The 21045-nt window shown below is 41.5% G+C and overlaps 1 protein-coding gene across 1 annotated transcript in view; it reads right to left on the bottom strand.

Moving 5' to 3' along the window:
• Nucleotides 1-21045, bottom strand: part of mgat4a (alpha-1,3-mannosyl-glycoprotein 4-beta-N-acetylglucosaminyltransferase A) — a 32543-nt gene that overhangs the window by 1066 nt on the left and 10432 nt on the right. Inside the window, exons 2-15 of the mRNA XM_086220371.1 lie at nt 16344-16511; nt 13963-14103; nt 6195-6328; nt 6034-6080; nt 5826-5939; nt 4986-5061; nt 4319-4433; nt 3513-3643; nt 3320-3427; nt 3154-3228; nt 2867-2985; nt 1664-1742; nt 1332-1392; nt 503-615 (exon numbers count right to left, since the gene is read on the bottom strand). Coding sequence (XP_086076497.1) covers nt 503-615; nt 1332-1392; nt 1664-1742; nt 2867-2985; nt 3154-3228; nt 3320-3427; nt 3513-3643; nt 4319-4433; nt 4986-5061; nt 5826-5939; nt 6034-6080; nt 6195-6328; nt 13963-14103; nt 16344-16511 — 1481 coding nt within the window. The remainder of the gene's footprint in view (nt 1-502; nt 616-1331; nt 1393-1663; nt 1743-2866; nt 2986-3153; nt 3229-3319; nt 3428-3512; nt 3644-4318; nt 4434-4985; nt 5062-5825; nt 5940-6033; nt 6081-6194; nt 6329-13962; nt 14104-16343; nt 16512-21045) is intronic.

Raw genomic sequence — 21045 nt, 5'->3', positions numbered from 1 at the left:
TTAATGGATAAAAAAAGGAGGTGGCATGCTTCTGGTGCTATTGGGAGATTAAAAGCCCTGGAGTGGACAAAGAGAAAAATGACATGTATTTTGAGGCCACGAGATATAACTTGTTCCCTCTATTTAGTTATATTGAGGCCACAATGGGGTTGGGCGATACTACTTCATATTAGTGTCACGATAATTTAGAACTTTTAACTCAATTGCGATTTACAAATGATTATTCTTACACTTTTTTTAGTGTCCTAATACTTCTGATGAACTCTGTACTGTTCATATTCTGAACCATTAAAGGGATGTACTAACCCTAATGAGCAATACTCACTGAGAGCTTCTAAAGGTCTGTTTTTAATTTTTGTTTAAATGCTCAGCCTTAGCTGATAAAAGTGCAATTTAATTTGTAACCATGAAATATAACTTTTCAAAAAATATAAAAATAGTGAATCGATGGCCACTCCGGGACTCTGTGCTGATGAATAAGTGCAGTGTGTGATCAGTTTACTTCACTGAGGATGGCCCACACAGCTGAGTCTTTGAGAATGGATAGTCGAAGTGCCAGGACTGGATTGAAGGAGGGGTCCACAGCGCCTTCAGCCACACCTTTCTCAAACTGACCTGGGTGTTTCAACACAAAAACAAGGCAGTCATGAGGTGCTATCCATCAGCATTTGAAAGGAGAATAATGGCTCCTCAACAAGCAGACAGCTGCTTGACTAAGACAAACATGAATGTAAATAAAGGATAAAATGTTTCCCCGTGTCACTTGAATAGGGTGCACTTTGTGGCATGTGGCCTTCGTCTCTTGTTTTAAAACAATAAATCACAGAAGCTAAGCAGAAAATATGTTAGCAAATGCAAAACAAAGAGAGAAGGAGCTGAACAATTGTGACTGAGAATATGTCACACGCTTGTCAAAGTCTAGGCACCGTCAGTGTCAGAGCTGAAAATGATCTTTATTGTTCCATCAGGGTGGGGGTCTGTGGGGGCAACAAGCTTGCCCAAGCGTCTCGGTCATCCTTGCCCTTCCCCCTATCCAGGGATCCAGGCATTGAGGGGCCGACTGGAACAAGCAGACGATTCAATCGGAGTTGTGGAATGTCACAAATCACTTGGTCACAATTGCTTTATGTGTTTGTACTCAGCCATGTTTATGAGGCTGGTAGGACAAGCAAATCCATAAAAAAATCACCCACATTCAGCTGGTGCTAATTCTTAACCCTGATCAATGTGTGTGTGTGTGTGTGTGTGTTTGTGTAACCTAATCATGGTGTGTAAGTGTAATTGTATACACACATTTGCCACAGCCCTTTGAGACTGTCAAATCCACTTACCGATCCTGTAAAAACGGTCTTCCGTTCGCTTGTACTTCTCTTTGGTCTGCAGTCCAGTTTCCTATGGCAGTTCAATGTGGACAAGACATTCAAAACAAGTGTTAATGATTTCTCATTTGTGCCGCAGCTGAACAGATATGTGTATCTGTGATCTCACTATGTATCACCTCGGGTGGAGCAAACCATTCTGTCACGCTCACATTCCTGTCAATAATCAATATGCTGCATCCCTGAGAGCAACTACTTGATGTAATCAAATCAGAAACATTTGCACATCACAACACTGGCGGGTGACAGAGCGTGTGTGTGTGTGCGTGCGTGTGTTTTCCTACCGACGCGGGCAGTATTTCCACTGTGGTGTTTTCTATCTTGTCCCCTGGGTGCTCCTGATTACCACTGCGAAACAGAAACCTGCCAATAAAACCACACAGACGTCTGAAAATCCTTGACCATGGATAAATAATGTGGCCCTCCACCACAAAAATAGTAGCTCATAAAAATTTCGTCAAGTTAATGAAATTAAGGTAACGCCCACAAATTGCCATCAAGGTGTAAGACGAAGCTGATTAAGATGTTTCTTTGATGTCTAAGGTGCTCTGAACGGTTGGAGAAAATACAATTCCAGAAAAAAGGACAAGAAATATAGCTTTTTACTTCAATTTAATTAATTTGTAGCCACAATATACAACTTGTTAAAAATGTGAAAGAACCTAAATGAGGGGGCAAGATTATATATTGTATAGAAACATCTTTTACTTTCTCTCTCTCTGGCCACTCCAAGGCTTCGTACACCTCATAAGTAGCTCAAATCTATAACTTAAAAAAGAAGTGTCTCTGACTTTTCAGCAAGTAAAATTCCAAGACATCATCTCAGAGGAATTATATTACATTTATTTATATAATTTGGAGGACGATTCACCAGCACTACAGCATGGCTTTAGTGAGAAATATAGGGACATTCAGATATAAACAACATGTTTCTCTTTCATTTTCCCTGGATTTAAGGATCCACTGAGTTGAATAGACAGCAGGAGGGATGGAGACAAAGGCAGTAACAGTCTACAAAACCTGGTCTCCTTCACTGACCAATCACTGAAGTGATGTTGTCTAATCTACATGCCAGGAGTCTATAATTGGTGTCACTTGACAGCAGACGCTGAACTCGTTAGAAGCAGACGGTGAGACACTCGATGGCCCTTTTCTCCACTTACCGCCACTTACTTGCTGAGTGATTGGCAGTGTGGGAGAGAAGTCTTGCACTCATTTTTGCCACAACATTGGAAACAATCATCACACATCTCCATGTGACAAAGCGACATCCAAGCCAGCAGACCTGCTATGACACCCCTCCATATCATATACACACTGCCTTAGTCTGTCTCTACATTGGCTCCACAGAGAGCAGAGAGTCTGACCTGAGAGTGCTTATCTTAGTGCACTCTCATTAGCTCACCCTGATCCCCAGAGGCTCAGAAACTAAACCTAAATCACCGACGGACTGCAGGAATATGGCAGATCTGCACACAAAGACTTACCTCTCTATGCTGACAGGTCTGTCGAACTTAAAGAGGACATAGTCTCCTGTAGTAGGAGTGATGGCCCAAAAGAAGTCCTCTCCTAGGTATGTCTTCTCCAGCGTGTGACCCTGATACACCTGCATGACACAAGATTTGCGATTTGGCTCTGTTTGGTTTGATTTATTCATGTTTTCATGTGTTACGGTATTCCTCTGGAGACACTTTCAATTCCCAAAGTAAATGATAGATGTTACATACATAAATGCAGAATGAGGAATTAGAAAACTAGGAGGGGTGATTGATACCTTCATTGAAGTTGAAACCTCAGCTGGGGGATTGACATGCATCTTATGGAGAAGTGGTTTCAAGAAGTCTTTGTCCTGCACACAAATAAAGAAACATTTCCACAAACAACATTTCCACACAGACGGTTGACTCAACTGCAGTTAGAAATTCATGCCTGAGACTCACTGTGAGTTTCTGAATCTTTCCAGCAAGAGACGAATGGAGTCCCACATGTTGAAATAATGAGGGTCTGAACCGAACGCGTAAACTAGACTTCTGCCGCTCGCAGTGTTTCTGGAAAAGGTTAAAAGGGTGAAAAGGTTACTGACTTTTTCTTTACCATGATACTCATATCAAGAAAGTAGAGAATTCAATGCACCGCATCTTTCTCAGGATTGCAGACTTTAACCCAGAGAATATGGTCCAGCAGCCAGTCAATGGGTTTCTCCTTATAGAACATAAAGATGAACTCAACGATAAGATTTAGGTCTGGTGCTTGGAACATTTTTCCTGTGGGAGACAGAGGACAACGAATGTGTCAAGGCCCGCTGTGGACATGGTTGATGTATAGTTGTTCTGTCTGTGCTATGACAAGTCTAATTGGAACACAAGCGACCCAGCAGCTTGCTCCTGCTCCAGCTCGACAGGCCTCTCTCAGATTGAAGTGATCTGGTATCGCTTATTAAGAAACAAAACGTATCAGTCCCTTTACCCTCCTTACAAACAGAGGCCAAGACATATCTAAAGCTCATCTGAGGCCAGCTAATGAGTCACCCAGGGCCTTAGAACGGTCCATCCATACAAAGTCCAAAACCCTTCTAATTACCAGGATGTGAATAGCAAACTCTGCAGTGTCTGTCTTAAGCTGATGCTGAGGCTTTTTCAGTCTGATAGAATCGATCTCTGCTGATCCCGTTCATTTAGGAAAGTTTGGAAATGTTAAAGGCGCATTTCAAATTTATTACCTTGTTTTCAGAAAAGCCAGTGTTTGAACCTGGCATGCTTCCTAATTCTCTTATGACTTTAATGACTTAGTATGGTAAATATAATACAAGAAGTGGGATACTTTTCTGTTAACAATGCAAAATAATAACCGGTTATGAGAAAAGACTTTGCCAGACTTGTTCCGTCATCAGCTATACTTTAGCTATGCAGGCTGAGAATCATGATAATCCTGAATAGTACCGATGAAGCCCAGCTGAGAGAACTCCAGGATCATCCAGTCCTCTGACGAGAGCTGGAGAGCAAAGTTCTTCATTGTAGCAAAGTAGTTGGGCTTGGCCACAATGTCGTCTTCTAACTGAAGAAACAGAGGCAGATGTGCGAGACATGAAAAATCACAGTAAGTGTGAGAGTTATTCTTAGAGAAGGTGGGAAACAGGAGGAAATAGACATTCCTCTAAGTTCATAAAGGAACAACTCTGAAGTGAGCCAAGAAACACTGCTGAATTGCTACACTAGACTAGAAGAAGACTAGATGTCAGACAGGAAATACCTCTTCCCTCCAGATGAGAGCATAGAATGGAAATGACCCCACATGCATGTGACAGAAAGATGGGAGATTGACAGCACAATTAAATCAACCATTTCAATAAACATTCCCACACTGGACTCGAACAAAGAGACAAATAAGAGCTGGAGAAGTCTAAGAGGATTAGGCTCAGAGTATGTGAAATTTGATGAATGACGACCACACACAAACTTGCTTTGTACTCGCTGTTTTTCAATTGTGTGGCGTTTATAACTAGAATCAAACCGGTCTTTCCCTAGTTACATGCTTTCTTGCTGAACTACAGAGCCCTTCTGAAAATAATGTTGGTTCAGGTTAACATATACCTGTAAAAGCACATACCTGAACATAATATACCCCTTTGCTCACGGCGTACATCATGAGGAAGGAATAGTCCAGATTCTGCTTGGTTCTCCATCTAAACACAACAATATATTCAACATAAAATATAAATTATATAATCAACTTATTAATTTTTTCAAAATGATCTCCTCAGGGCTATGTGTAAAGGTATATTTTTCTTGTTCCAATGGCAACGTATCTGTAATTCATCACAAACCCGGTGTTTAATCTGCCCTAGTTGCCACGTGAGTTGGAATAGATGCACTTTAACCATTGGTCCCTGTCCCCATACCGGGCGCAGCAGTCCTGTAATCCTTTACTCTGAACCACGCCACTCACTTGTATACACAGACAGACGCCCACAGAAAATGTCTACAGCTATGTTCAACAAGACAGTGTTTCGGGTCTATTAGAGGTATGTTCAGCAAATAAACACCCACATACACATACACACGTGGAACATTTATTCTTGTGGGCCTACAGGCTTATCATCCAAGTAGCCAGCACAAAAAAGATTTCCATTAAAGCCTGTTGTTAGCTAAGAACATAACTACAAATCTGGGATAGAGGGTGCTGCTACTGATGACCTTGATCTGACTTTGAGGAATGCCTGTGGAATACTAAGTACCTACGCAGTCTAACAAAGAGCTCTGGCTCGCTTGCTCCCTCCCACTTTCCCCCTGACTCATCCGTCTAGTTTGTTTGTTTTATTTTTTTCTCCTTACATCTTCCATGCATTTCATGCCTCTGGGCTTGATTTCTCTCATAAGAATTTACCCAATCACATCTTGCCCTCTTTAATGAGCAAACACAGATGTACTTCCTATTTGGATTTCTTACCTGACTCTTTCTTTGGAGTCTCCAAAGGTTTCTTTGAGGTTGGTGAGGTCAGGGTAAAAGGTGGCAGGAGGTGAGATGACCTCTAGCAAACCTGAACTCAGCTCTGTAGAAAACCTGAAAGATGACCATTGGTGTCAGCACACTGTATGTTATTGACTGGGTTTCCACTCATCTGAGCATCACTAAGGAAGTACAGAAGTGCTCTTACTCTTTCTCCAGGCCAGCAACCACACTGTGCACGTAGTCTAGGTCAGTCTGCAGATATTCAACCATGAGGAGAGATTTCACATACCCAGGTTTACTGATCATAGAACTGAATGTGCATAAGCATGATGTTATGACTCATACTGCATGAACTGGAAGACTCACTTCCCCAATGAAGACAATAATGACACAGTCAAGTTTCTCCTCTGGTGACAGCTTGTCTATAAGTGAACGCAGCGTCTCTGACAAATAAGACTTCACCTTCCGCTTGACTGTTGGGATCCCCATCACCATGGTAACTGCGAAGAAAACTGAGATGTGAGAACAGCGAATGGCTGCAGGGGTGGCCATTTCATCGAGTGGATCCAAAAGCAAATCATCGTTGCCGATCCAGAGTAACAGATTACATTGGTCTAAAACCACAAGAACAGAGATTCCTGGCCAGACTGGCAGATGGCAGTGGGAAGAATGACTAACGGAGGTTGGATTGTAATGCATATGCAGAAGTGCACTGCATGTTCTGAAAGAAAAGTGTCTTTTAAACAACAGTGTTATGTAATCTGATAATGTAATTTCATGTAAAACATGTACACTTTAGTTTACAAACGCAGGCAAATGGGGCTGGGCTTTGGACAGGTAGTAAAAATGTGTGCTTCTTGGCATTTACACATCATTACACTCAGACCTACAAAGAGCTTCTAAAATTAATTTATTAGCTTTTCCTCCCAAACTAAATAAACAAAGCTGGACAAGCCTGATGAGCCAAAACCAACAGGAGTAATAAAACTTTAAAGAGCGGAGTGTTGTGGAGCTGGCCCATCTAATTTCATGATATACAATATTTCCTTCCAATTATTACCTTACTGAATTACAGAATAAGTCTTCAACTTTCAAGTAAAAAATAGTCAGGCCCCATGGTTCAAGTTTTCGGTCCACTTATATGTCTGACAACAGTCCAAGTCTGCGTCGTTAACACATGAATGCTGGAAACATGAGTGTTTTTTTCCCAGGACAAATACAAAAACAACCAGTCTTCAAAATTTTCATTAACAAATGTTGAGTTGATCCACTGATTGTGTCAAGCCTGTGGCCAATTTTGCAGGTACTGGTGTAGGATTTTAAAACTTAAACTGTTTTGATTCATTCAAATTGCAAAAACTGGCATTTGTTCATTATCATTACCCATTTTGCAAGTTAAAAAAGCTACAAAAAATTTGTATTAAATTAGGAATAAACAAAAGAACATGATAAACATGTGTATAACCTGACTAATGGAGCCCATCTGAGAGAGATTTCAGTGGAGAGAGGGGCACGATGGCTGTGCACAGTGCGCTATGTTTATTTCTAGAGTGTTTTTGGGGGGCGTGACAACCAGATGAGACATGGCAGAGTTGTACAAACAGTGAGACAACACAGCAACAAGTTGGATATGAAGCCGATGGTGATGTGAAGTGGAAAACACAAACAAAGTTGTTTCTTACCTCCATAATGTTGTGTGACAAAAATCATTATAAAAGTTATTGTAAAGGCAAATGGCCAGAAATTGGCCAAATATTGTAAAGGCAAATCATTATAAAAGATACTGTTAAACCAAATGGCCAGAAATCGGCCAAATATTGTAAAGGCAAATGATGCTTTTTATTTTTTTTCAAATCCCACAGAGGGAAAACAGCTTTCCAACGTGCGACTCATTCATTTGTGGGTTAGCTGCTGCGCAGATGGAATATTCCTCTCTGACCCTGAGAGGTGTGTCACTCGTAGAAAAGTCAAAAAGGAAAGTCAATAAGGTTTGTTGGAAGAAAAGGTCACTACAATCGGTGTGTTGTGTTGTGTTGTGTTGTGATGTGTTGCTGGAGGTGCAGCAATAGCTACACTTGGCTGGATCTGTAGGCTGAAGTGTGACACCTACGGTTCAGTCTACCAGTCTGGTCCAATATTTGGCTCATTATCAAACGCATTTGAACATTTGGTATCTCTGCTACTCCCCAATGATAAACACTGTTATGTAGCACTTAGATCAACTGGAACAACAGAGAGAGAACAAGTGTGTGGCTATTGTAATCTCCTTATTGCTCCTATTGTATGGAGAGATCACCTGAAATGTACAATCGGCTGAAAACAGAAACCACTCCATGTCAAAAAGAACACTTTCACTCCAGAAAAAGTGAGAGGGGAGGTAACAAGAGTGTACACACTCCCACTCTGGTATGTAAACAACTGTGAGAGAGTAGCTCTTGCTAGGGAAAATAAGTAAAGATATAATATATGTGCTTGCCTCTTTCATTATTACTTACTTTATATAAACTCACAACTATAGGAAGACATCTGATGTGCATAGCTTTTGTAATAATTCATTATTTCATGACAATTTCAGAGGAGGAGAACCAAGAGACAATACTGAACAACTTGAACACAGCAATGAAGGCAGCAGGTTACCGGTTTGTGGGCTGGTTGGCGTGTGTGCATACACGTATGGTATAAAAGGGGGAAGGGGAACATGCTGACTGAGCTGATGTTGGGGCACAGGGGACCTCCACAAAAGGTACAAGACAAACTTAAAGCGCAGAATGAATGAGCTGCACAGCAGGCTTGAGAGAGGGTACAATCTGTGCAGCGTGGAAAATGTGTCCCAGTTCTGCTTTGTTTCTCACATTGATCTCCCTGTTGTATAGCGACACCCACCACCAAAAACTAGGTCGAAGATGAAAGGAGAACGTGGGAGGAAGGAGAGGAGACACAGAGTGACAGAATACAGGATGGTGGCAGACAGTGAAGGAGTGATAAAGAATGCAAGTGCATGCAGGTCTCTGTCCCTCCTCACGACCCTTGATCGGGAAGCCTGCTTCTCTCTGCTATCCTTTCATCTTTATAAAGGAAAAATAACAGCAACCACTTAGATTTCTGTTTGTTTCTCCAACATGTCAGCAGAAAAAAGGGAATATATCAAGTTAGTAAATTTAAGAACATTAGCAATATTAATGCAAGGAGGGGAAAATTGAAATTAAAATTAAAGATTGTTTAAATGCATCTACAGCTGAAGAAAATGACTGCAAGTTAGTCATTTACATATCTTACACAATGAACTTTAGGGCTAGGGAAAAATGATGTGTGTGGTCATAATGCATATTTGTATTAATTATCTTTGATTTCTTTGTTTGGCAGCATCTATACATTTAGAGATGTTCGCTTTTGATTTAGAAGCATCATTTGAGGGCCTCAATGTTTTTTCTTTTTTTGGGGGGGGGGGGAATAGATATAAAACACAACTGTCTGCTTGCTTTGGGGTAATTTTGGCTTAAGTGGGTCTCATGTTGAATTTGTTTATCTTACAACCTTCAGTATTAAAGTAAATACCAACAAGATTCCTACAGAGAAAAGAAACACATCCTGAGTAATCTAGCTGCAACATTTTAATGACAAAAAACAAAACAAAACCAAAGCATCTTTAAACCTTTTAAAGCTTTCGCAAAGCCTGAGGGAACCTGTGTGTGTGTGTGTGTGTGTGTGTGTGTGTGTTGGGGGGGAGTGAGTGATGATGATGATATGCCTTTTAAACCAGTCTTGTCAGAGAAAAATCTATAATGGGCAAAGGAAGTAGACCACCAACGGAAATCTTCCAGCTCACAGTGGATATTTTCTACTTTCCTGTCTTATTCAGTCAGTAATAGTGTTGTCAAAAATATCAATTTATCGATTTTGAAAAGTAAAAATGGTACTAAATGACTTTTCAATCGTATCGATACTCTAACTGCCTCATTGGTTTACACATGCGCCGCCGCCGCCAACACACACACACATACAAACAGACAAGAGCGCTGCCCTGGGGAGGGAGCCATCATGCAACAGCCCCTCCCCTCCTGCCTCGCTCACACAAACACCGCTGGCTGTATTTTTTTTTTTTTTTAGTGTCGTCGCTCTATGTGTGTAAGCTGACATGAGATGGCATCTGCAACCAGTTTTAATAAATAAACAAAACAGCAGAAGTGCTGTTTGGAGGTTCTTTGGATTTGAGTCGCATGAACAAGGAAAGCCAAAGGACAGCAGCAAGCCAATATGTAAGAGATGCAACAGAACTGTACCGACAAAAGGAGAGAACATGACGAATGTAGCAAAGCACCTCCAAGCACCTGTATAGATTTAGAGGTACAGAGGTTGGTAACAGTAGAACTTGAAGTATGTGTTGCCTAGAGTTATCACATCTATCGGTGTTTACTTTGACATGTTGTCTTGTTAGCGAGCGCTAGCTCAAGCTAATCGACGGTAGGTTACATATAATAAAGCTTATTTGCATACTGTTAATGTGTAAAGAATAACTTGAAAAAGTTCTCTACCTCAAGAATATATATATTTTTCTTTAAATAAAAAACATTTTTGCACTAAATTCTGAGTGGTTGCTTAGTATCGAAAATCGAATCAAATGTCAGTATTTTTCAAAATATCATATCGAAGTGTGAAATCCAGTGTTGTGACAACACTAGTCAGTAACATATACACTTGTGTACCTTCCTTCGTACAATACAAAAAGAGGGTGAAGATCAAAGTATTCCTCACAATATCAGCTTTACACTCTGTCGGATTGTCAGAAGAAAACAATTTTGACGATCATGTTCTCACAACACTTGAACACGTGAAAACCAAAAAGCGGATAATTAATCCAACACTCAATATTTTGATCTATCATCCAATAAACAACTTAGAATTTGATGCACAAATCTACAGGGGATATGCTATATATAGATAGATAGATAGATAGATAGATAGATAGATAGATAGATAGATAGATAGATAGATAGATAGATAGATAGATAGATAGATAGATAGATAGATAGATAGATAGATAGATAGATAGATAGATAGATAGATAGATAGATAGATAGATAGATAGATAGATAGATAGATAGATAGATAGATAGATAGATAGATAGATAGATAGATAGATAGATAGATAGATAGATAGATAGATAGAGATATATTTTATTTTTATTTTTTTCCAACAGCTGTAAGTTATTGACGAATGTCAGCCTGCAGGTATCAGGTCTGATCATTTCCCATCCAAGTATCACATATGAAGCACCACTCAGAGCTCAGTTCAGCCAGTTTAACATGTTGCTGCATGCAAATAGAAAATGAACCCGTCTAATGGCACCAATACAGCTGGCCGGTCCAGACACAGTGAAACTAAAGACGATGCACGTCTCTGAATAACTCATTACGTTACTAACATGTACCAAACGAATGCAGTACTGTTTTATGCACTGCGGGGAGCATTTGGGTGTGCGGAGTTCAAATCCAAACTCGTTTCCCCCCAGGACACTTTCACAGAGGGCAGATCCAGTGGGCCATTTGAGTCAGCTGTTTAGGAACATTAAAGTGTTGCTGTTAATATCTGTGACAACGGACAAAGATAGAAGGATTGGATGAAAATTAGTCAATGCCTTTTGACATAGATGCTATAGCATCAAACTTCTCCACTCATTTGAGTCAGTGACGCCCCAATGTGAACATTATTGTTCCAAATAAATAACAGTGGAGATCAAACCAGCTCCCTATGCTACAAAGGCAGGGTGTTTTTAAAGCATGGGGAGTGGCTATGAGATAATACTCCATTGGTGTGAATACAGGTTTTCATATTCTCAGCGCATGAATCCCTGTTGCAAAGCTCCCAGTATTTCATCAACCCTTTATAAACAAGAAAAGTTAGTTTTCGAAATATCACAACTGATAACATCGGAAAGACAAGGCTGTCAAGATGTGTGATTGTGAAAGGGCACAAGACTGATGGGAACTGAAGGCCATGTGAATGTTGGCTGTGTTTACAATAATATTCTTGCTTACTTGTGTTTAAAATCAGCTTAAGTCAGGCTTCACTCTTTCAGTTTCAACCTTTTCTTCTCAGAATTCCTCTTCAATTTAAATTAGAATGATGCCCTGGTTTGCACAACTATAAATATCCCAATGTCAGATCTGCTTAGACCACCGGAGAAAAAAAAGAAGAGTGCAAGGAAAAGTTGAATGACACAGATGTAGACAATGAGCAGCAACAAAAAAAGGAGACATTTAAAAGTGCCATGTTAAAGCCTTGAGGCTAAAGTTGCTAGAGTCTGATCAAGTATATATACACACATGGTGCAGGGATAAAAATAATCTGGAGCAGCCATGTGTCTTTGTGCTGGTGGGACACATCACTTCCCACTAGCAGCACCTCCAGCTTGCGTGTGCATTCCAGGGTACATAAATAGTAATGTTTGAGGATGGGAAGCAAGTGAGAAATCATACTTGTCACTGCACTGGCAACTCCAACCGCTTAATCGGGGAGTATGCATTAAAGACGAGCAGTGGTGCCAAGGTATTATAGCTGAAAGAGGCTTAAAAGCTCATGGGCAAGTAAGAGACACCTGCCCCTCTGTCATAAAACCAGCCAGAGTGGCAGTTACAATGAAACATCAACTGCAGGTCTGGAAATGGTTTTGCTACAGTTAGCTCATTAATTACTGGCCTTTGATGAGATCAAACAGGCTGTGGGCCAGAGACCAGAAACCTTTGTTTGTTGCCAACTTGTGCCTCCTTCCTTTCCTCTAATTTGTCGAGGGGCTCTTTTCTTTGTTTCGATGACTGTCATTAGAAATGAGGAAACACAATTTGAGCTGTCCAGCTGTAGCTTCACCTCCCACACAAGTTGACATATTAACTCCACCTATCAAATTCACAAGGCGAGATAAGGAATCCTCTCAGATAGGGCAAGAAGGAAGAAAAATAAAGTGTCCAGAGTTGCTGAAAGTAGGAGTAAAAAGAATCAAACAAAAATTACATGTTGATCACTGACAGCAACAGTCTGATGTTGCGCTTCTGGGACTTTCGTAAAAGTGCAGTTTTGTAGCAACGGAAATTGTCACATTTTTATATTGAATTTACAAACAGGCAAAAGCTATTGTAATGAGGTGTATTGTACAATAAAACATAGTCTGAGTAGTATGACTGCATCACCCTCTCTGGTGACATTAGTTACTGGTGTTGTAACAAAGAGGGTTTGAAAGAAATACAATGGCAGTGCTACGATAAAGGAAGGGTAAAAGATTTAGTTAGCAGGTTTTGTTTCAAACTAATCTAGTCAAAGGCATGCCAGCTGAAAATCTGTTCTGAAGTTGGATTCCCTTAGCTCTCTCCATCAACTATTAGGAGGTTCACTCAAGTTTTTCCTTATTCTGTCCCTCTTCCTTGCCTTTGCCTCCTCCGTCCACAGGGTTCTTTTTCTTGAGCTTTTTCACCTGTGATTGCAGCAGAAAACACAGCTCCACGTGGCATAAACTAATGAGTGGTAGCATAAGCTAATGACTGCTGATAAAAAAAAATATGTACTGTCGATGAGCAGAGTCATATCTAGTCACTATTTCACACAATTTCTCCTTCCATCGTCTTATATCACTAACAGAGAAAAATATGTACCTGAGAACAGCTGAATTGGCTGCTAAAATACAGTAATCCAAGTGTGAGCACAGACAGAAGGGGAGAGGAAATATGTGACCTCGTCTGTGTTTTCAAATGGTGTCTTGTCCTGCTGTTTTAGTGTCCTTTTGAAACTCTGCCATGTCTCATTCCGTTGTCACCCAACCAAACAAATCAACTTTGAATTAAAAAAACAGAGCGTGCAAAACGTGTCAGAGAAGACATGAGAAGCCCTGATCAATCATGGTAAGCAGTAGGATAAATACTTTCTCTTGAGAAGTTCATGATGTCAGAAACATCACGCTTTATCCAGATGGGGTATTTGCTGCAAGCTAAAAACTGGTAGGCGATGTGACCGTCTCCCTGATGTGGCAAGGAGCTCTTGAGGGTGTGTGTGTTTGTGTGAGACAAGCTTCTGCAGTCAACCACAAAAGCATCATAAGTCGGTTCAGTTGTAATGATTGTGTGTACTTATGTGTATGCTTCTCACCTCCTGTGCGGCCCAGAGCAACTTGCACAGCAGGGTGCAGGCTGTTCTCATTGTTCAGAAGGTGAGGCAGGTGGTGGTAAATATTTGGCACCTGGAGAGGTTTCCTATTTGCAAGCTCCTTCAGTAGTTTCTGTGTCTCATCTGAAAACAGCAACAGAGGGAAAATACAATGACTGGTGTGGAATTAAACTGATTTCATGCAAAGTTTGTTAAAGATCTAAGTGCTCTGGAAAAAATGGGAAGAAAATAAAAAGAATAAAAAGAATACGCCTTTCCTTGAAAAAAACAACAAATGCAGTGTGGAGATGGCAAATCACCATCGCATAGTTTGGATATGTTAGGCAATAAATGAAAATTTTATTGAATAATTGTCAATTTGGGGGGGGGGGGGGCGCCATTTCAAAATCCCATTAGTCTCGCTACTTTTGAAAATTCCAGAGGAGATCAACAAGTGTGATATCAACTTCTTTTATTCCATATTCATGTTTTTAAAATATAATTCAATAATGAGGGGGGGGGGGGGGCTGCACGGTGGTGCAGTGGTCAGCACTGTGGCCTCACAGCAAGAAGGTTCCGGGTTCGAGTCCCGGCTCAGGCACGGGATCTTTCTGTGTGGAGTTTGCATGTTCTCCCCGTGTCTGCGTGGGTTCTCTCCGGGTACTCCGGCTTCCTCCCACAGTCCAAAAACATGCAATTGGGGACGAGGCTGATTGATACTCTAAATTGACCGTAGGTATGAATGTGAGTGTGAATGGTTGTTTGTGTCTCTATGTTGGCCCTGCGATGGACTGGCGACCTGTCCAGGGTGTACCCCGCCTCTCGCCCGTTGACGTTCGGATAGGCTCCAGCCCCCCCGCGACCCTTAATGTGTAGGAATAAGCGGAAGATGACGATGGATGGATGAGGGGGGATTAAACAAATACCAAGGTACTGGTTAAAAGTTTATGATTAATGTCAAATGGGAGGATGCATGGAGAAAAACATAGTGAAAACTAGAAAACAAGTGCATATTTTGGGTGAGGAAAATGAGTGAGATACTATATGTAACAATCCTCCTAAAATCTGTGGATGGATCAGTGTTTCCCCCTACTGTTATAATAGGGCAGCTGAGGGACGGGACCCCTCGCCCCCCCCCCCCCCCCCCCCCCCCCAAAATCAAGTTAATTGTATTTTATACATAGTGCCACATCTCAACCGAGGCCATGTAAGGTCCCTTTTCCAATACCACAGGTCCAGACCCTGTCCTTTTATTAAATAAACTAATTAGGCTAATGTTATTGATCTAATTTATACGAATGCATTTTACTTCACCCTCTAAATCATTGCACATACGCAATTCTCCTGTTGACGTTTTTTTCTATGTGCATAGCACACACACATACATATATACGTGTGTACCCACCCACAGCCAGACAGAGACAGACCAGAGGAGAACATGTCATGTCAACCTCCACGAAAAGCAGGTGAAGAAATTTGTGTTACTGTTTTTTTACCCAAGCTCACTGTGGGACCAGTGGTGAGGATGCTAAAACTAGCTCTGCTGCAAGTGGCAGCCAGAGTGGCTCTCCTGCAGCTGGTCCAAGCAGGGAACAGTGTGGTCAGTGTGGTACCCCATCTGATGAACCTACCCAACCAGCAGCAGTGGTCCAGTCACCACAGAATGACAGGGTTCAAACTAGCTGCTGGCTGTACAAGAATGATATGTACATTTACATAAATATATATGTATATGGATATATATACAGCGGCACGGTGGTGCAGTGGTTAGCACTGTCGCCTCACAGCAAGAAGGTTCCAGGTTCGAGTCCCAGCTTAGGCACGGGATCTTTCTGTGTGGAGTCTGCATGTTCTCCCTGTACCTGCGTGGGTTCTCTCGGGCTTCTTCCCACCATCCCACGAGGCTGATTGATACTCTAAATTGACCGTAGGTGTGACTGTGAGTGTGAATGGTTCTGTCTCTATGTGTTGGCCCTGTGATGGAGTGGTGACCTGTCCAGGGTGAACCCTGCCTCTCACCCGTAGCCGCTGGGATAGGCTCCAGCCCCCCCACAACCCTTAACAGGTATAAGCGGAAGACAATATATATGTGTGTGTGTGTGTATATGTATATATACACACACATATATATATATATTCACACACACCACTGAAAGAGACTTTTAAACAGCCTCTCCTTTTGAGCAATTGTTTTGTTTTTGTTTTTAATTGAGAAGGTATAGTGTCAGCCTTAACACTGCTGTAATTTACCAGCCGGCTGACAGAAGAAGGTTTTGGTCTAACAGGGACCCCAGCATGCTTCTTAATACAAGCCTCTGAAAATACTACCTCAGTGGGGCATTGACAGTGACGGATGTATCCAGATGTATGGAGGCATCTTTTACCTGAGAAGTTTGTGAGAGCATCTTTGCTGCTGTTCGTTTCAGCGATGGCTCGCCTGAACTGCTCAAGAATATTGTTGAGCTCAGATGAGCGCTGCAGCGTCCTGTGCTCCGCCACACGAAGGCGCTCTTTCAAGGCATGGAACTCCCGCTGGTATGCTATCAGCTTCTCTAAAAGGGGAGCAAACACACAAAGAAAGGGTGGATTAGCTTTTGAGAACACACTCTCTACATTCCAGTCAACAAACAAAACAGGTCAGATGCAAATACCTTTGACTCTAAGGTGAAAACAAAGGCAAAATTTGCCGAGAGGCTTGAATTAACACTGGACAGATCCAACACTGAGAATGTAGCAAATGTGCCATTTTAACTGGGAATGTGATATAACAACCACTACTCTCCATGTTCTCCCTGTGCCTGCGTGGGTTCTCTCTGGTACTCCAGCTTCCTCCCACAGTCCAAAGACACCAAGAGAGGACGAGGCTGATTGATACTCTAAATTGACCGTAGGTGTGACTGTGAGTGTGAATGGTTGTCTGTCTCTATGTGTTGGCCCTGTGATGCACTGGTGACCTGTCCAGGGTGAACCCCGCCTCTCACCTGAAGGCTGCTGGGGTAGGCTCCAGCCCCCCTGCGACCCTTAACAAGATAAGTGGTAGAAAATGGATGGATGGACGAATTCTTAGTAACTACTGTAATGTTTTATACAGTATAACTTCCACGGGGCAAACAAGCCAAGTTGTAAATAAACAATTCACAATCAAACGACACCTTGGAAATTCATCCTGCAACAGATAAGACACTACTACTACTATCAGGAACCGACTATAGATCTTCCTCCCAGTCAAATGCCAGTAATGATAAGCATTTCTGCTTTACATAATTTTTCTTCTTCATTCAACTAAGTACATTGATTCATTAAAGATACAGCAAGCACTTCTATAAATCTTTTTTTTAATTCATTCTGCATTTTAACTGAAAGCACTAGATTTGTATGTGTTAGCAAAGAACCCTTAACAGGAAAGTGCCATTGTATGTATAGTGTTGACAGGGCATGATTTACTTATTTTTTTTACAGCCCTTTTATGGTAACAGACATTGATACCTGCTGGGCAGGTTTCTGGCCGTCTGAGGTTTACTGGAGCACTTTGCAGCAGAGTGTATTGGATCTCACCAACACTTTCAAGAGAAGCTGCTGGGTAATGGGCAGCAGCTACTCTTCCAATTTCCCAGATTGTACAATGATTTACAGCACATATCACAAACCTGCTTTTCATATCCATGAATTACTGCAGTCACATACAACAATATTGTCAAAAATGACACACGACAAAAAAAGAGCCATTTCTTGGCAACACCCATAATGGTTTATTTGCAGGATATGACTTTTTAGCCTTAGAATCAGTTCAGCTCCGTCCAGCACTATGAAGTATCAGGACTGAAGAGCCTTTATGAGTAAGCAGAAATACAGCTCTTGGTGCAGAACAGAGCTGTAGCTGTGAGATTATTTGAAAAGTGTTTTTTGGTTTGATCTTTCAAGAAGAAGTGAATGTTTCACTACTTAGCTACTTACCACATAAACTCCAGATAAACAATGTGCTTCATTAATTTTTAGTACATGCCGATAAGAAAGTTGCTATATTAAGTAGTTCATGGTGGTTTTCCTTGCCCTGCAAAATGTTGAGCCATGCTATATATTAGTGATGCATCAATCCACATTTTTTTCAATTTCAATCAGATTCTGACACAAATGAATAGCATTAAAATGTATTCCACAGCAATTTAGATGAGATGTATGCATGGATTGGGGACAAGTGTTACATTGTTACATTGTTACATTGTAGTGGGCTCACGATCCACTGCAAGCTATGCGGTGGAATCTGGATCGACACCATCATTTCCGTTACATCTTATTTAAATAAAAAGGGGAATATTGCAGAAAAGGCCCGATTTCCAAAAGGTTTTGATTTACAGGAACAAATCAAAGGTGTGTCTCAGGTGTGTGTATTTGTGTGTCAGCTGGGGGTTATGAATTTGGGCTGTCTCTGATCTTCCTCTGCTGGTATATTTATTGTTCTCTTGGAGAGCTCATTAATAAAACAGTGAAAGCCAGACTCCCTTCATCTCCCTCTCTCCAGTATTCTCTCTGAGTGAGCTACTGTCCACTCTGGCCTGGCTCCTCTGTTTCACACAACCATCATGTTTCTCCTGAATGCTGACCTTGACACACAGACAGGTGCTGTTATTTGGGCCACATCTTGTAAAAAAGCAGCATCAAACTAAAACAGACTTTCATCTTCACAACAGTCTTTTGATTGTAGGACACCAAGCCTGTGGAGGTGAAACCACACCTGCAATCCCACTGTGTAGCAACACACTTAAAGGCAGAGAAGATAAGGTAGCTTAATTTCTTACCAAAATTTCTTGCCCTAGTACCACAGTATGCTGGGAAGTGTTTATGTACATTTATTGACATTTCCATGATGAAATGTCACTCTAGTTTCATTCTTTCTGAGCACAACAACCACTTCTATACACATCAAAAAGTATCAATAGCAACAGCAATGCTAATAGGATGAATAGGACAAGCCTTCTCTTGCTCTCCAGCCACTGGAAGGCTGAAAGACTACACAAAATGCATTAAACAATTAGACCTACCTGAGGTCTTGAGTAAATCCATACAATCTCATTATTCTACTCTATTACCAGGACTAGTTGGGGGGAAGGGCTAAAAGGCTTTACTCTGCCTCTCAGCTAACTACCTCTTCTTTTCCTTCCACCCACATCCAACCTCTTAACATTGTCTCATCCTTTCACCCTCATGGTACTATAGTTCACATTCTACTCATCTACCCCATGCGTTATACTTTATAAGGCTGCTCCAGTGATCAACCTGTCCTCTTTGAATTAACTGCCATAGAATGGACATTAGGGCGCAGAGTGGTGCAGTGGTTAGAACTGTCGCCTCACAGCAAGAAGGTTCCTGGTTGGAGCCCTGGGGTCTTTCTGTGTGGGTTTGCATGTTCTCCCTGTGCCTGCATAGGTTCTCTCCAGCTACTCCGGCTTCCTCCCACAGTCCAAAGGCGTGCAAATTATGTTAATCAGCGACTCTAAATTGACTGCAGGGTGTGAGTGGTTGTCTGTTAATATGTGTTGGCCCTGCAATGGACTGGCGACCTCTCCAGGGTGAACCCCGCCTCCAACCCCAAATCAGCTGGGATAGACTCCACACCCCCATGACCCTTAATGGATAAACAGTATAGAAAATGAATGGATGAGCAATGGACATTAAAAAAAAAATCAAATAAATAAATAAAAAAAGTGTCGGCTGCACGGTGGTGCAGTGGTCAGCACTGTGACCTCACAGCAAGAAGGTTCCGGGTTCGAGTCCCGGCTCGGGCACGGGATCTTTCTGTGTGAGTCTCCATGTTCTCCCCGTGTCTGCGTGGGTTCTCTCCGGGTACTCCGGCTTCTTCCCACCATCCAAAAACATGCAGTTGGGGACGAGGCTGATTGATACTCTAAATTGACTGTAGGTGTGAATGTGAGTGTGAATGGTTGTTCGTCTCTCTATGTTGGCCCTGCGATGGACTGGCGACCTGTCCAGGGTGTACCCCGCCTCTCGCCCGTTGACGCTGGGATAGGCTCCAGCCCCCCGCGACCCTTAATGTGTAGGAATAAGCGGAAGATGACGATGGATGGAAATAAAAAAAGAGTCAAAGTCTTCATAATGTACTACCTCACCCGAACCTTAACCCTCAACTTAATACTGCATCCGGCCCTTAAACCAAGTTGAGAGGTTCGGTCACAATGTGTTCCCTCTGTTGGTTAAATTCTATTCTGATCCTCACCATGAAGCACAAACACACACAGATACACACACATACACCTACAAATTCGAAGGTAGTGTTAATCCTCACTAACAAAATTTTTGCACAAGTGAAACAAACGTTCACGTCTGGTATTAACTTCCCAGTAATAGTTATTCACACAACATATTGTAACCCACAGTGGGCTGGTTTGCAGAATAGATGTGTATTCTGTCTATAGTTTGTCACAAATATATGGTATTCATCAGTAAAATACATTCTTCTATGAAAAGTTAAGACATGCTTACTAATTTGTTATGTTTCAAAGGTGTTAAGCCCTGTTCCATTAGGTTAAGAATCACAACAATCATCTGGCACTGCAGCCTTCTTAACATCAGAGTTTAAAAGAGGATGAGCTTATTTCTCAGAAACACCTCAAAACCACAACGCACCAAAATGTTAAGAGCTTATTCAGTCAATTCATCACTTCATCAAAACCCCCCACAGAGATCTTGTCCTTGACCTCATTCTCTCCTGCTGATGTGTGCTGCTGACTGCAGGTTCATGAGTGCCGATGAGGGACTGCAGAGCACTTTATTTCTGAATGACTGAAATACTTACAGGACATACAGTAATATGCAGATGTCCTTGTTAAAAGTAAAGTTTCACTATGATTGCACATCTTTGTCTTTAAAATACACAATTACCAAATTGACAGAGCATTCATATCTCTTAAGTCATGTTTGCTACAGCAATCTCCATGTGCTTATCACCCTGGCCCAATAATAATAGATACTGTTCTTATACTGAAACCATTCAGTGACTAACCCCTTGGTCTACTGCTCTCAAACCATTAAGCTTGTAGATGGAAATAGAAAAAAAAGTTATGTGCAAAA

Source organism: Aulostomus chinensis, chromosome 12, assembly GCF_037954235.1.
Source record: "Aulostomus chinensis isolate RoL2024-O1b breed Wild chromosome 12, RoL_Achi_v1.0, whole genome shotgun sequence".
NCBI lineage: Eukaryota > Metazoa > Chordata > Actinopteri > Syngnathiformes > Aulostomidae > Aulostomus > Aulostomus chinensis.
This window is presented reverse-complemented; position numbering and strand designations above follow the sequence as displayed.